We start from the raw sequence: 15,577 nt of genomic DNA on the forward strand, positions 1-15,577 counted from the left end.
ATGATTCGTAATTGGAAGTCAAAACACAAAAGGTAGGTAGAAACTTAAAGTGTTCAACTTCTGAATAATAAGAAAATATTCACAGATCTCTAGAATAAATGAGTAAAAACTATTCAAAAGACCCGTCTGCAAATAAGAATGTCTTTCACACTTGAAAAATAAATATATGAATGAATAAAATATTTGAGTAACCCACCTTTCCAGAGGACTCCAAAGAAGCTTCTGTATCCTCCGTTGCATTTAGAGATCCAGGACACGGAGGAAGACTGGGACTGAAGGCCATGAGGTCGGTCTTGGGCACGCCCTCCCCAGAGCACACCCTCTGCCGCCTCTGCTGCGAGTACGACCAGCTCCCCACCGCGCTGGAGCACACGAGCGTGGGCTTCCCAGGCCCGCACGCGCCCTCCCTGGGCGGAGCCGAGCACCGCAGCGCCGTGTACAGCAGCAGCGTGAGCACCAGCAGGCTGGACACGGCGCAGATGGCGACGATCAGGTACACGTTGACGTCCACCAGCGCCGTCTCGGCGCCAGCGGCGCCCGCCAACACCCGCGACGACGCCTTTGGCGCCTGGCCGCTCTCCACCAGCGACAGCAGCACGGTGGCCGTGGCCGTCAGCGCCGGCTCGCCGTGGTCCTTGACCAGCACCAGCAGGCGCTGGCGCGGCGGGTCGGCCTCGTCCAGGGGGCGCGTCGTGCTGATCTCGCCCGTGTACAGCGCCACGCGGAACGGGCTGCGCGCGCCCCCCGCCGCCGGCTGCAGCTCGAACGACAGCCACGCGTTGTAGCCGGAATCCGCGTCCACCGCGCGCACCTTCGCCACCACGTGGCCCGCGCCCACCGACCGCGACACCAGCTCGCTCAGCGCGCCGCCCCCGCCGCCCGCGCCAGGCCGCGGCAGCAGCGCGGGCGCGTTGTCGTTCTCGTCCAGCACGAACACCTGCAGCGTCACGTTGCTGCCCAGCGGAGGCACGCCCGCGTCGCGCGCGCTCACTTGGAACTGCAGCAGCTCCAGCTCCTCGTGGTCCAGCGGCTGCAGCGCGTACACCTTGCCGCTCTCCGCGTGCACCGACACGTAGCTCGACAGCGCACGCTCGCCCACGCGCCGCTCCACCAGCGAGTAGGACACCAGCGCGTTCTCCTGCGCGTCCGCGTCCCGCGCCGACACCGTGAAGATGTGGCAGCCGGGCGGGTTGTTCTCCTTCACGAACACCGTGTACTCGGGCTGCGCGAACGCCGGCGCGTTGTCGTTCACGTCCGCCACTTCCACGGACACGCTGGCTGTGGCGGAGAGCGGAGGCGATCCCCCGTCCCGTGCTGTCACCACCAGCTCATAGTCCGACACGCTCTCGCGATCCAAGGCGCTGTCCAGCACCAGCGAATAGTAGTTCTTGAAGGTGGACACCAGCTTGAAGGGGACATGGGGTGTTAGTGAGCAGGTCACCTCCCCATTAATTCCAGAATCTCGGTCAGACACATTAATCAAGGTGATGACTGTGCCCGGCTGAGCATTCTCTGAGATAGGGAGAGACAGGGAAGTAACAGTCAACTCGGGAGCATTATCATTAGCGTCCAAAACTTGCACATGAACTGTACAGTGACCAGCTAGTGGTAGGGAGCCTTTATCGATCGCTTCTATTCGAAGTTTGTAGGTTTTACTTTCTTCAAAATCGATATGTCCTATTGCTACAATTTCTCCGTTTATGGCATCTATGTAGAACTTAGATTTTATATCTGAGGAAATATCACTAGAGAATGAGTAAATAATATCCGCATTTGAGCCTTCATCCAAATCTGAGGCGTTAAGTTTAATTACCAAAGTTCCATTGGGAACATTTTCTGGTAATTTCACGGCATAGAGTGTTTTATCGAAAGCTGGGGCGTTGTCATTGGCGTCCAGCACTTTGATGAGTAACTGAACAGAGCCGGTCAGCTCAGGTTTGCCTCTATCAGTGGCCGTGAGCAATAAATGAAGTTCCGGAGATTGTTCCCTGTCTAAAGGTTTCCGTAATACAAGTCCAAGAAGTTTTACCTGTTCGTCATTTGTTGGTACGTCCAGAGAGAAAAACTCGTTCGGGCTCAGTCTGTAAGTCAACAGAGAATTCTCCTCGATATCTGCATCGGAAGCGTCCTCTAGTGGAAACCGAGAGTCTAGCATCCTGGATTCTGCTATAAACAGATTCTTTTGTGTTTGGGGGAACACAGGCGCGTTGTCGTTAATGTCCTTCACCTCCACCTCCACATGGAAAACCTGCAGCGGCCTGTCCACGATCACCTCCAGGTGGATGCTACACTCCAGACTCCGCCCGCACAGCTCTTCCCGATCGATCCGAGAATTCACAAACAAAATGCCATTCTGCAGATTTACCTCCAGAAGGTCCCCGTGGCCTTTGGACGCCACCCGGAACAGGCGTGGCACCAGCTCTGCCAGCTCCAGCCCCAAATCCTGGGCGATGCGGCCCACGAAGGTGCCGTGTTTAGCCTCCTCCAGGACCGAGTAGTGGACCTGGCCGCTTCCAGTCTCCCAGACTGTGAGAATTATAAAAAACAGCAGTAGATGCCGGTGCTCCCGGTCGCCTCGATTCGAATACACCATTTCAAATTGATTGGTGTTTTGTTTTGTTTTTTTTTTTTTCATTCAAATCGTAACGTGTCTCAAAATCTGGAGGAATCTTCTCATCTCTTCCTTACTATCCTGAAGCGCTCGCCATTGTTCGTCGGCTTAGAGAAACAGAATGAGGAGTCTTTCCAGTATGAAAACGGATGCCTTAGTCGTCTTGAATGAGAAAATTTCGCGGTAAAGAGCGACATCATGTGGCCAAATAGTAAGTACGGACTACAAATAACCAACTTTCTATTAATAAGTGTTAAGTTTTATTTTAAGCTCTGATTTTTTTTCCCTTCAGTTTCGTTAAAGCACAGGACCACAATTCCCATGCTTACTGAAAGCAGTTAAGAAACTTAACTTCTAAATCTTTAGTGTGACCATTACCGTGGTCTCCTTATGCCTTGAAAACACATTTTCTTACAGTTTTAAAATAAAAATAAAAATCTGACAATAAAGTGAATCATGGCAGGAACACTAAAATATTTTAAAATATTTTGTTCAGAGTTCAGGTTACTCCATTTTCTTAGGTTTCTGTTAAGAACTCTTGATCCCTCTTAGGAATCGAAGATCTCAAGTATTTACTAGTGGAAGAAAAACTTAGAAGCATTATTTGTTTGTTTTTAGGAATCAAGGGATATAAGCAACTAATTCATATACTTCTTAAGAAATACAACAATAGAAGGTTTAGGGAATCTTTGAAGAAGAATCATTTGTATTAAATGAATTTTGCATGGAGGAAGTATTCTGAATTTCTCTTTTCATCAGAATTTATAAACTCTGTTCCAAAAGTTCATCGTTCTTATCTCTTTATTCTTTCCATCCTTTCTAAGCTCCACATTTTATGAATATTTACCTGTTTTTACAACCTCCAATTTAACTTGGATTCTTATTTCATAACAAATTTATTTCATTACATAAATGTTGGTGCTCATTTGTCAGACTTAGAGCAGTCCTTTAATCAAGTTTGAGGTGTTTTATCCTCTTTAATTTTACTTCACAGAGCAAATTTTCTTGAATGTTTCATTCTTGTGTTTCCAAGTGCAAATTAAATAATTACACCTATATTGCTTTCCAGTTGTGATAACTGCCTAAATGAGTTTTTTCCAACTTTTATATGTTTTCAATTAGCAAAAAATTGACAATAAAAACACAGAAGCATACCATTTATGTGGTAACACTAAATAAAAGCAGGTAGAATTTTCAAAACCACATTTCTCAAAACTAATTATCATTAATACCATTTAGTCATATAACTTATAGTGGCATAGCTTTATAAAAATGTTTAAGACTGGTTGGTAGTCTTAGTCCTAACTTAGATTTCCTTTTAAAATGGAGAAGAGAGGGGGCGCCTGGGTGGCTCAGTGGGTTAAGCCTCTGCCTCCAGCTCAGGTCATGATCTCAGGGCCCTGGGGTCGAGCCCCGCATCGGGCTCTCTGCTTAGCGGGGAGCCTGCTTCCCCCTCTCTCTCTGCCTGCCTCTCTGCCTACTTGTGACCTCTCTCTGTCAAATAAATAAATAAATTCTTTTAAAAAATAAAATAAAATGGAGAAGAGGGGAGCTAGTTGTGAGTTAAACAGTATTTCAAGATGGCATGTTGACTATAAACTCAAAAGGTACATTGATATCTGTTCTATAAACAATAAATATGAATATAACTTATTTAAGCCTACTGGTTCACATTTTTAAAGAATCCTCATTTGTTTAAAGTTAAGTACTATAAACGGTTCTTGAAAGTCTATTGTGGACATATTAGTCCAACTAATTGGGGGTGCAGGAGTGAATTATGTGACCATCCAAATCAGAGCCTGATTTAGAGTTTAAAAATCAAGCTATATTACATAAAAGTTACAGCCATAAGTAACATAATCAGTCACTCAGATAATACCACTTCCAAAGCTTACATCATCCTGGTGACCTTTTTTTCTGTTTTGACTTACACATACCCTTCTATTAAATAAGCAAAAATTATAAATGTTCAATAAAATTCTGGAAGTCACTGAATTCAATTCTGAGTGATAGTATCTGGATGATAGTAGTTTGTGCATTTGATATTACAGTCACTTTCATTACAAATATTTCCTTAATTCTAGGTCAGGGAGAGGCAAAAGAGGAAGAATATGATTCCCAAATGCAGAATCTTGAGTTATGAAGCATCCAGACGAATGTGTGCGTGCATGCTGCAAACTCACTTTTTGCTGGGCGGTTATATGCTGCTGCTTACATGACCTGGAAGTCTTTTTTTTTTTCAGAGAAAGAACATGTGCACATATGAGCATGGGTGGGAGAAGGACAGAGGGAGAGGGAGAGAGGGAATCTTAAGCAAGCCCCACACCGGGCTCCATCTCACAACCTTGTGATCATGACCTCAGCTGAAATCAAGAGTCAGACACTTAATTGATGAGCCACCCAGGTGCCCCTGAAAGTCCTTCTTAAGAGAGGGCATTGCTAGCTCCAGGATAATCTGGTTGAAGATTGGTTACACTAGTAATTTTCTTTCCTCATTGCCCATTTCTGCCAAGATTGCAGCTCTGTTTTTGTTTTGAAAACCTTGTCCTGAAGGGTTTGTTGCCATGTTCCAATTTTCTGTTCCAGCTATGTTCAGTGGCAATGAGTGGTACTAGTCACCAGGGCCACAAGAACATCTGAGATTTCCTTGCTGCAGGATGGCATTCTCAAAGGGGGAACTACTTAGAGGCCACCAAACAGAGCCCAGCATGAGGCTCCACAACCTTTTGGCCCTCCATAGTGCTTCTGCCTCCTGACTCTGCCTAAATGAGGTCTAAATATTGCTGCTACCCTGGATTATTTCAAAATCTTCTTATTGTGTTAAACCCCATTTAGCCTTCACTAAATCTTCCTGAAATACACCTTTTATTTCTATTGCTTCACACTTTTAGTTTTCAGATAACTTTAGAGGTGGGTCAAAATTTCTTAGTCTAGGGGCGCCTGGGTGGCTCAGTAGGTTAGATTAAAAGCCTCTGCATTTGGCTTGGGTCATGATCCTGGGGTTCTGGGATCAAGCCCCGCATCAGGCTCTCTGCTCAGCGGGGAGCCTGCTTCCTCCTCTCTCTCTCTCTCTCTCTCTGCCTGCCTCTCTGCCTACTTGTCTGTCAAATAAATAAATAAAATCTTAAGAAAAATTCTTAGTCTAGTACTCTAACATATCCAAACCCCTTTTCACATATTACTTTTCCTGCCTTATCTCATACTCTTTCCTGTAAGAACCATATGTTTTAACCAGAGCAGACTATTCTGTTTGTGGACACATTGGAATTTTCTGTGTACATATTTACATGTTTGTCTGTTCCCAGGAATACCCATCATGTTCCATATTCTCTCAGAGAAAACTTCTCCATTTTTTAAAAAAGATTTTATTTATTTATTTAGGGAGGAAAAAAATCTCAAGCAGACTCCACATTGAGCATGGAGCCTGATGTGGGGCTTGACATTCTCCAGAATAGGTCACATAGTGGGTCACAAATCAGTCCTTAACAAATACAGAAAGACTGAAATCATAACATGCACCTTTCCTAACCACAACGCTATGGAACTACAAGTCAACATAAAAAATAAGAAAACATTTGGAAAGACCACAAATACATGGAGGTTAAACAATATGTTACTAAACAATGGATGACTCAACCAGGAAATCAAAGAAAAGATTTTTTTTAAAGTACATGGAAACAAGTGAAAATTAAAACATGATGGTCCAAAACTTTGGGATGCAGCAAAAGCCGTCTTAAGAGGCAAGTATACAGTAATACAGGCCTAACTCAAGAAGCAAGAAAAATCTCAAATAAATAGTCTAAACTTACACCTTAAAGAGCTAGAAAAGAACAACAAATGAAGCCCAAAGCCAGGAGAAACAAGGAAATAATAAACATTAAAGAAAATAAACGATAAAGAAACTAAAAAAGCAATAGAACAGATCAATGAAACCAGAAGTAGGTTCTTTAAAAAAATTAATAAAATTGATAAACCGCTAGTCAGATTTAACAAAAACAAAAGGACCCAAATGAAAAAAAATCACAAATGAGAGAGAAGAAATAACAACCACCACCCCAGAAATATAAACAATTATAAGAGAATATTATGAAAAACCATATGCCAACAAATTGGACAACCTGGAAGAGATGGATAAATTCCTAGAAACATAGAAACTACCAAAACTGACACAGAAAGAAATAGAAAACTTGAACAGACCAATAACCAGTAAAGAAATTGAATCCATAATCAAAAACTCCCAACAAAGTCCAGGGTCAGAGGGCTTCAAAGCAAATTCTGCCAAACATTTAAAGAAGAGTTAATACCTATTCTACCCAAACTATTCAAAAAAATAGAATAGGAAGGAAAATTTCCAATCTCATTCTGTGAGGCCAGCATTACCCTCATGCCAAAACCAGATAAAGACTCCACTAAAGAAGAGACTACAGGCCAATATTCCCGATGGACATGGATGCAAAAATTCTCAATAAAATATTAGCAAACGAGGGGAGCCTGGGTGGCTCAGTGGGTTAAAGCCTCTGCCTTCGGCTCAGGTTATGATCCCAGGGTCTTGGGATCCAGCCCTGCATCGGGCTCTCTGCTCAAGCAGGGACCCTGCTTCCCTTCCTCTCTCTTTCTCTCTCTGTGTGCTTCTCTGCCTACTTGTGATCTCTGTCTATCAAATAAATAAAATCTTTAAAAAATATTAGCAAATGAAATCCAACAATACATTAAAAAAATAATCCACCATGATCAATTAAGATTTAGTCCTGGGCTGAAAGAGTGGTTCAATTTTTACAAATCAGTCAACATGATACACAACACTAACCAAAGAAAAAAATAAGAACCATATGATCCTTTCAGTAGATGCAGAAAAAGCATCCAACAAAGTACATGATAAAGACCCTCAACAAAGTAGGTTTAGAGAGACATACCTCAACATCATAAAGGTCATCTATGAAAAACCCACAGCTAGTATTATCCTAAGGAGAAAAAACTGATAGCTTTTCCTCTATGTTCAAGAATAAGACAAGGATGTCCACTCTTACCACTGTTACTTAATGCGGTACTGAAAGTCCCAAACAGCAACCAGAAAATGAAAGGAAATAAAAGGCATCCAAAGAAACAAGGAAGAAGTAAAATTTTCATTGTTTGCGGATGACATGATACCTTATAGAGAAAACCCAACAGATGTCACCAAAAAATTTCTAGAACTGATAAATGAATTCATTGGAGTCACAAAATATAAATTCAACATACAAAAATCTGTTGCATTTCTATATACCAAGTAAGGAAGCAGCAGAAAGAAATTAAGTAATCAATCCCATTTACAACTGCACCAAGAACAGTAAGATACCTAGGAATAAACCTAACCAAAAAGGTAAAAGACATGTACTCTGAAAACTGTAAAACATTGATGGAAGAAATTGAAGATGACAAAAATATAAAGATATCTCCTACTCATAGATTGAAAGAACAAATATTGTTAAAATGTCAGTACTACCCAAAGCAATCTAATGCAGTCCCTATCAAAATATCAGCAGCATTCTTCATGCAGCTGTAAAAAACAATCCTATCATTTGTATGGAACAAAAGAGACCCTGAATAGCCAAAGCAAGCTTGAAGAGCAAAGCTGGAGGCATCACAATTATGGACTTTGAATTATATTACAAAGCTGTAGAGATCAAAACAGTACGGTTTTGGCATAAAAGCAGACACGGAGACCAACAGAACACAATAGGAAACCCAGAAATGAACACACAACCATATGGTCAATTAATCTTCAACAAAGCAGGAATGAATATCCAGTGGGAAAAAACAGTCTCTTCAACAAATTGTATTGGAAAAACTGGATAGCAACATGCAAAAGAATGAAACGGGACCATTTTCTTACATAAAATAATACACAAAAATAAATTCAAAGTGGATTACAGAACTAAATGTGAGACTTGAAACCATAAAAATCCTAGAGAACACAAGCGGTAACATCTTTGACATGGGCATAGCAATTTCTTTCTAGATGTATCTCCTGAGGCAAGAGAAACAAAAACAAAAACTATTGGGACTTCATCAAGATAAAAAGCTCCTACATAGTGAAGGAGTCAATCAACAAACCTAAAAGGCAACTTACAGAATGGGAGAAGATATTAGCAAATTACACATCTGATAAAGGGTTGGTATCCAAAATACATTAAGTATTGTAAAACTCAACACCCCAAAATGAAAAATCCACTTAAAAATAGGCAGACGGACATGAATAGACATTTTTTTCAAAGACTTACATGTGTCAACAGACACGTGAAAAATAATGTCACTAATCATCAGGGAAATACAAATCAAAACTACAATGAAATATCACTTCACATCTGTCAGAATGGCTAAAACCAGCAACACCAGAAACAATAGGTGTTGGCCAGGACGGGGGAAAGAAAGGAACTCCCTTTCGGTGTAGGTGGAAAAGAAAACTGGTGCAACCAACTCTGGAAAACAGAATGGAGGTTCCTCGCAAGTTAAAAATAGAACTAACCTATGATTTAGCAATTGCACTACTGGGTATTTACCCAAAGGATACAAAAATACTAATTCAAAGGGATACATGTTTATAACAGCATTATCCACAATAGCCAAAAATGGAAACAGCCCAGGTGTCCAGTGACTGATGAATGGATAAGAAAATGTGATAAATATATTTGTTAATATACATATATATACACAATGGAATATAACTCCACATAAAAAAGAATACTATCTTGCCATTTTCAATAACATGGGTGAAGCTAGAGAGTATCGTGCTAAGCAAAATAACTCAGAGAAAGACAAAGGCCATATGATTTCACTCATATGTGGAATTCAAGAAACAAAACAAATCAGCAAAGGGAAAAAAAGAGTGAAAGAGAAAGAGGAAGAGAGGCAAACGAAGAAACAGACTCTTAACCAAGGAGAACAAACTGATGCTTATCAGAAGGGAGATGGGTGAGTGATGGATTAAATAGATGACCCGGATTAAGGAAGCCGACTTTTGATGAACCCCGAATGTTGTATGAAAGTGCTGAATCACTAAACTGTACACATCAAACTAACATAACACTGTATGTTAATTAACTGGAATTTAAATAAAAATTTGTTTTAATCTTTATTTATTTTTGAGATAAAGACAGCAAGCAAGTAGGGAGCTCAATGGGAACTTGATTCCAGGACCCTGGGATCATGACCTGAGTGGAAGGCACACACTTAACCAACTGAGCCACCCAGACACCCAAATAAAAACTTTTTTAAAAAGAAGAAATATCAAAAAAGAAAAAGAAGAAGAAGAAGAAATATCTCCATGAAAAGCAACACACCAAATAAAATTCAAACATAAGAGATGTGCAGTGTCTGAGGAATTTAGACTTTATATGAATTTACTTAACCAAAATGCAAGTTCTCTTGAATTTTTATTTAACCACTATTTGGATAAAATGCAAAGAAATGAAAATTCTACTTAATAATTAGAAAAATGCTACTACTTATGCATATTAAAAATGCACCACAAATAGATACAATGTCTGATTCCAGTTTAAATTAAGACTAATAACAAACTAAAAAGATTACAATACTTAACAGAAAAATGAACAGATTATCTTAAGAAAATTTATTCAGATTTTTAAACAATGAATAATGTAAAGAAAAATTATATGGAAACGATTTACTATTTCATGTATGTTTAACTGTTAATTATGAAAATTCAGACTTACCTTGGCAAAATGCTCATCATTTAAATCCTGTTGCTCGCTCATATCACCCACTACCAGACAGGGTGGATGACTAGGACTGAAGGCCATGAGGTCGGTCTTGGGCGCGCCCTCCCCAGAGCACACCCTCTGCCGCCTCTGCTGCGAGTACGACCAGCTCCCCACCGCGCTGGAGCACACGAGCGTGGGCTTCCCAGGCCCGCACGCGCCCTCCCTGGGCGGAGCCGAGCACCGCAGCGCCGTGTACAGCAGCAGCGTGAGCACCAGCAGGCTGGACACGGCGCAGATGGCGACGATCAGGTACACGTTGACGTCCACCAGCGCCGTCTCGGCGCCAGCGGCGCCCGCCAACACCCGCGACGACGCCTTTGGCGCCTGGCCGCTCTCCACCAGCGACAGCAGCACGGTGGCCGTGGCCGTCAGCGCCGGCTCGCCGTGGTCCTTGACCAGCACCAGCAGGCGCTGGCGCGGCGGGTCGGCCTCGTCCAGGGGGCGCGTCGTGCTGATCTCGCCCGTGTACAGCGCCACGCGGAACGGGCTGCGCGCGCCCCCCGCCGCCGGCTGCAGCTCGAACGACAGCCACGCGTTGTAGCCGGAATCCGCGTCCACCGCGCGCACCTTCGCCACCACGTGGCCCGCGCCCACCGACCGCGACACCAGCTCGCTCAGCGCGCCGCCCCCGCCGCCCGCGCCAGGCCGCGGCAGCAGCGCGGGCGCGTTGTCGTTCTCGTCCAGCACGAACACCTGCAGCGTCACGTTGCTGCCCAGCGGAGGCACGCCCGCGTCGCGCGCGCTCACTTGGAACTGCAGCAGCTCCAGCTCCTCGTGGTCCAGCGGCTGCAGCGCGTACACCTTGCCGCTCTCCGCGTGCACCGACACGTAGCTCGACAGCGCACGCTCGCCCACGCGCCGCTCCACCAGCGAGTAGGACACCAGCGCGTTCTCCTGCGCGTCCGCGTCCCGCGCCGACACCGTGAAGATGTGGCAGCCGGGCGGGTTGTTCTCCCTCACGAACACCGTGTACTCGGGCCGCGCGAACGCCGGCGCGTTGTCGTTCACGTCCGCCACTTCCACGGACACGCTGGCCGTGGCGGAGAGCGGAGGCGATCCTCCGTCCCTCGCTGTCACCACCAGCTCATAGTCCGACACGCTCTCGCGATCCAAGGCGCTGTCCAGCACCAGCGAATAGTAGTTCTTGAAGGTGGACACCAGCTTGAAGGGGACATGGGGTGTTAGTGAGCAGGTCACTTGCCCGTTGGCACCGATGTCGAGATCTGACACGCTAATTAGGGCAATAACAGTACCTGATTGAGCGTCCTCTCGGATAGGCAAGGATAAGGAAGTCAATGCAATCTGAGGGACGTTATCATTTTTATCCAAAACCTTCAATAAAACAGTGCAATGTCCAGCCATGGGTGGGTGGCCTTTGTCCGTCGCATCAACACGAATTTTGTATAAATCTAATTTTTCAAAATCTAAATTCCCTTTAGTTACTATTTCTCCAGTATTTGGATCTATTCTAAACTGGTCTCTAACCGTGGTTGGAACAAGACTATTGAAAGAGTATGAAATTTCCCCATTCACTCCTTCATCCCGATCAGAAGCATTCAGTCTGATGACTGTTGTTCCGTTGCCAGAGTTTTCGAAGATCCTTACTTCATATTCACTCTGTTCGAAACTGGGAGCATTGTCATTCACGTCCAGCACAGTGACCAGCAGCTGAACAGAGCCAGTGAGCTCAGGTTTGCCTTCGTCAGTGGCTGTCAGCAGTAAGTTATGTTCGGGAGCTTCCTCTCTGTCCAAGGATTTCCTTAACACGAGCCCAATTTGTGTATTGTCATCACTGTTGGTTTTCACATCTAAGGCGAAGTATTCGCTGGAGCTGAGTTTATAGGTTAAGAGGGAATTCGAGCCAACATCCTCATCTGACGCGCCCTCTAGTGGAAACAGAGAATCTGGCAGCCTTGATTCGTAAATCAGCACTCTTTGTTCCTTTAAACGAAACACTGGCGCGTTGTCGTTAATGTCCTTCACCTCCACCTCCACATGGAAAACCTGCAGCGGCCTGTCCACGATCACCTCCAGGTGGATGCTACACTCCGCGCTCCGCCCGCACAGCTCCTCCCGGTCGATCCGAGAATTCACAAACAAAATGCCATTCTGTAGATTTACCTCCAGAAGGTCCCCGTGGCCTTTGGACGCCACCCGGAACAGGCGTGGCACCAGCTCTGCCAGCTCCAGCCCCAAGTCCTGGGCGATGCGGCCCACGAAGGTACCGTGTTTGGCCTCCTCCAGGACCGAGTAATGAACCTGGCCGCTGCCCTCCTCCCACGCTGCAAGGAGCAGAAGAGAGAGCAGCAGATGCTGAGATCCCAGTCGGCTTTCCAGGGTAATAATCATGTCAAATACTTGCTTTATTTCCATCAGAAGATCTTGTCTCGAAACTAAGACAAAATTTGTGCGATCCCGAGTCTGTTAATCCAATTCTTCTGAGCCTGCCATCACTGAGCACTCATGGAACTAATCGGTAATAGGAGGAATGGATTTTGCATACTGTAAAAACTAGATTGACTTCATGGTAGACAGCGACATCATGCGGCTACCAAGGGTAAGAAATGAATTCACATAACCGCGCTAAGCTATAGTTCTTTAAGTTAAAAAAATTTTTTTAAAGATTTTATTTGTTTATTTGACACACACACACACAGAGAGAGAGAGAGAGAGAGAGAGAGAGAGAGAACACTCAGGGAGATTGGTGAAGGAGAAGCAAGCTTGCTAAGCAGGGAGCCCAGCGCGGGGCTCGATTCCAGGACCCTGGGGTCCACCTAAGGCAGATGCTTTAGGACTGAGCCACCAAGGCACCACCACCCCCCCGCCCAAATTCTTATTTTGCCTTAATTTAATAGTAAATCTCCTTATGCTCATAATTTGCAGAGCCAGTTTCACCTTGTCTGATTTCTTTTATTAATTTAGAGTAGGGTGAGGGATTAGATAATTCTTAGCAAAACAACTTCTCTCCTAATAATTTGATTACTGTTATCAACCAGTTCAGAAAACTTGTGATCTGAAGTAGGTCTGGGAATTGCAAGTGCAAACTATACTATACTCTTTGTGTAGAGAAGAAACATGGGTATATATTTCTGTTCTAGGACATGCTATTATATTTTGCTCTGAGAAAAGAATGGAATGTAATTTTAAATTAACAAATTTTATCCACACTTTTAAAACCTTATAGATAGATTGTTTAAGTCCATTTTTTCTTTGTCTGATGTATATCAAACACTCCTAAGGCTTTTTCTTTTACTTAATAATGGAAGATGAAATTTTTAGTGCATATTCTTTACAGCATTTCCAAATTTTCCCACACTTTATACTGGGACTCCCTCTCAAAACATTCTCCTTCACATACTTCATCACTGCAAATTCTAGTGGAATATCTACCCATCATACTTTCATGCTCTGATACTTTAGCTGCTCCTGAATGAGTTTATCCTTTTCTCTCAATCTTAACTTTGTATAGGCTTTCCATTAAAATGTCTCATCCACTCTCAATGTTTCAAATAAGACTTTTACTGAAGGTATTCCCAAACACACATCTTTCTCCCCCCACTTTCTATGGTTCTCTTTTTTTAAAAAAAGTTGTTTTTTTTTTATTTTGAGAGAAAGAGACAGCCAAGTGAGAGTAAGAGAGCAAAAGAGAGAAAGAGAAAGAGACAAAGCGTAGGAGCAAGCAGCAGGGAGGGGCAACGGGAGAGGGAGAAGCAGGCTCCCCATTGAGCAGGGAGCCAGACTTGGGGCTGGATCCCAGGACTCTGGGCTCATGACTAGAGCCAAAGGTAGACACATAACCTGACTCAGCCACGCAGGACCCCCCCTTTCTAATGGTTCCAATTATCATTTTCACCCATGCTGCTGATGATTCTCAGAAAATAATTTGATTACAATTTGAAGATTATGTAGATATCATTATAACCCACAAATTCAAACCCTTGAAAACCTCATTTTATTTTAATGGCATGAACATTCTACACGTCACCTACATGAATTTTTTATTAGTCCTCCTCCCTTACCTGCCTTATTCAAAGTCTATCAACAGTCTATCTGTCTTTTCACATGACACTATATTTATCTTCAGGAATACAGCTATTATTGAATTGAACTAAAGACAGGAATTTCATGACATTAGAGTCACCTCTACATGACCTGAGGTGCAATTGGATGCCAACATTTCCAATGTTATTTTTAACTACTCTCCAATATGAATTCTATTTTGCAGACATTATGATCACTTCCTTGTCTTCTTCCTCAGCACAACCCTTGTTCAAGATGTTTCTAAAATTACCAACATCTTCACCTGTAAAAATGTTATCCTGGTATCAAAATGAAGCACAAATGTCAATTTTACCATGAATTCATCTGTAACATCATCAATTGGAGACGATCAAACTCTTCCTCAAAGTGAGAAAAGATAGGCACAAAAAAAGATTTTTCAAATGGACACATGCCGACATCCATCCCCCCAAATTTCTGATATACCTGTAAAATCCTCACAGACCACTGTAATACAAAGCCCCCCCCCATCACTATAAGAGGCTTCATCTTAAACTAATTAACCTAGATCTGTGTATTACTCCCTATCACTGAATTTCTATTGCTGTCATTTTGGGTAAACAAAGAGTTCATGTGCTAACCAATAATATCCCCCAAAATGAAATCTCCCTTTGCTTCCAGGAAGATAAGCCTTGACAAAAGTATATTAGCTTGCAGGGGTTTGTTTTAAGCCCAATGCAGGTTTGAACTCACGACCCTGAGATCAAGACCTGAGCTGAGATCAAGAGACTGACATTTAACCAGCTGAGCCACCCAGGTGCCCCTAGTTCACAGTCTTATTGTTGAAAGTTTTCTTTTTTTTTTCTTTTATAAAAATTAACATATAATGTATTATTTGCTTCAGGGGTACAGGTCTGTGAATCATCAGACTTACACAATTCACAGCACTCACAATTCAATGGACTCTGGTGAGAGTCCATCACCCAGCCACCCTATCCCTTCCCCATTATCCCCCAGCAATCTTCAGTTTGTTTCCTGAGATTAAGAGTCTCTTATAGTTTGTCTTCCTTCTGGTCCCGTCTTGTTTCATTTTTTCCCTCCCTACTCCCCACGACCCTCTGCCCTGCCCCTCAAATTCCTCATATTAGAGAGATCATATGATAATTGTCTTTCTCTGATTGACTTATTTCACTTGGCATGATACCCT

General features: G+C 43.3%; 3 protein-coding genes across 3 annotated transcripts in view; all 3 read right to left on the reverse strand.

The window, feature by feature from the left end:
* LOC123938189 (protocadherin alpha-3-like) overlaps positions 1–15,577 on the reverse strand; it is a 158,633-nt gene that overhangs the window by 119,615 nt on the left and 23,441 nt on the right.
* Positions 203–2,692, reverse strand: LOC123938187 (protocadherin alpha-7-like). Its single transcript, XM_045999327.1, is given in 2 exon segments — positions 203–318; positions 320–2,692. Coding segments are annotated over 2 exon segments (2,394 nt in total). The 5' UTR covers positions 2,636–2,692; the 3' UTR covers positions 203–240.
* On the reverse strand, positions 10,330–12,784 carry LOC123938190 (protocadherin alpha-6-like). Its single transcript, XM_045999330.1, is given in 2 exon segments — positions 10,330–10,445; positions 10,447–12,784. Coding segments are annotated over 2 exon segments (2,370 nt in total). The 5' UTR covers positions 12,745–12,784; the 3' UTR covers positions 10,330–10,373.

Source organism: Meles meles, chromosome 3 (genome assembly GCF_922984935.1).
Source record: "Meles meles chromosome 3, mMelMel3.1 paternal haplotype, whole genome shotgun sequence".
Classification (NCBI taxonomy): Eukaryota; Metazoa; Chordata; class Mammalia; order Carnivora; family Mustelidae; genus Meles; species Meles meles.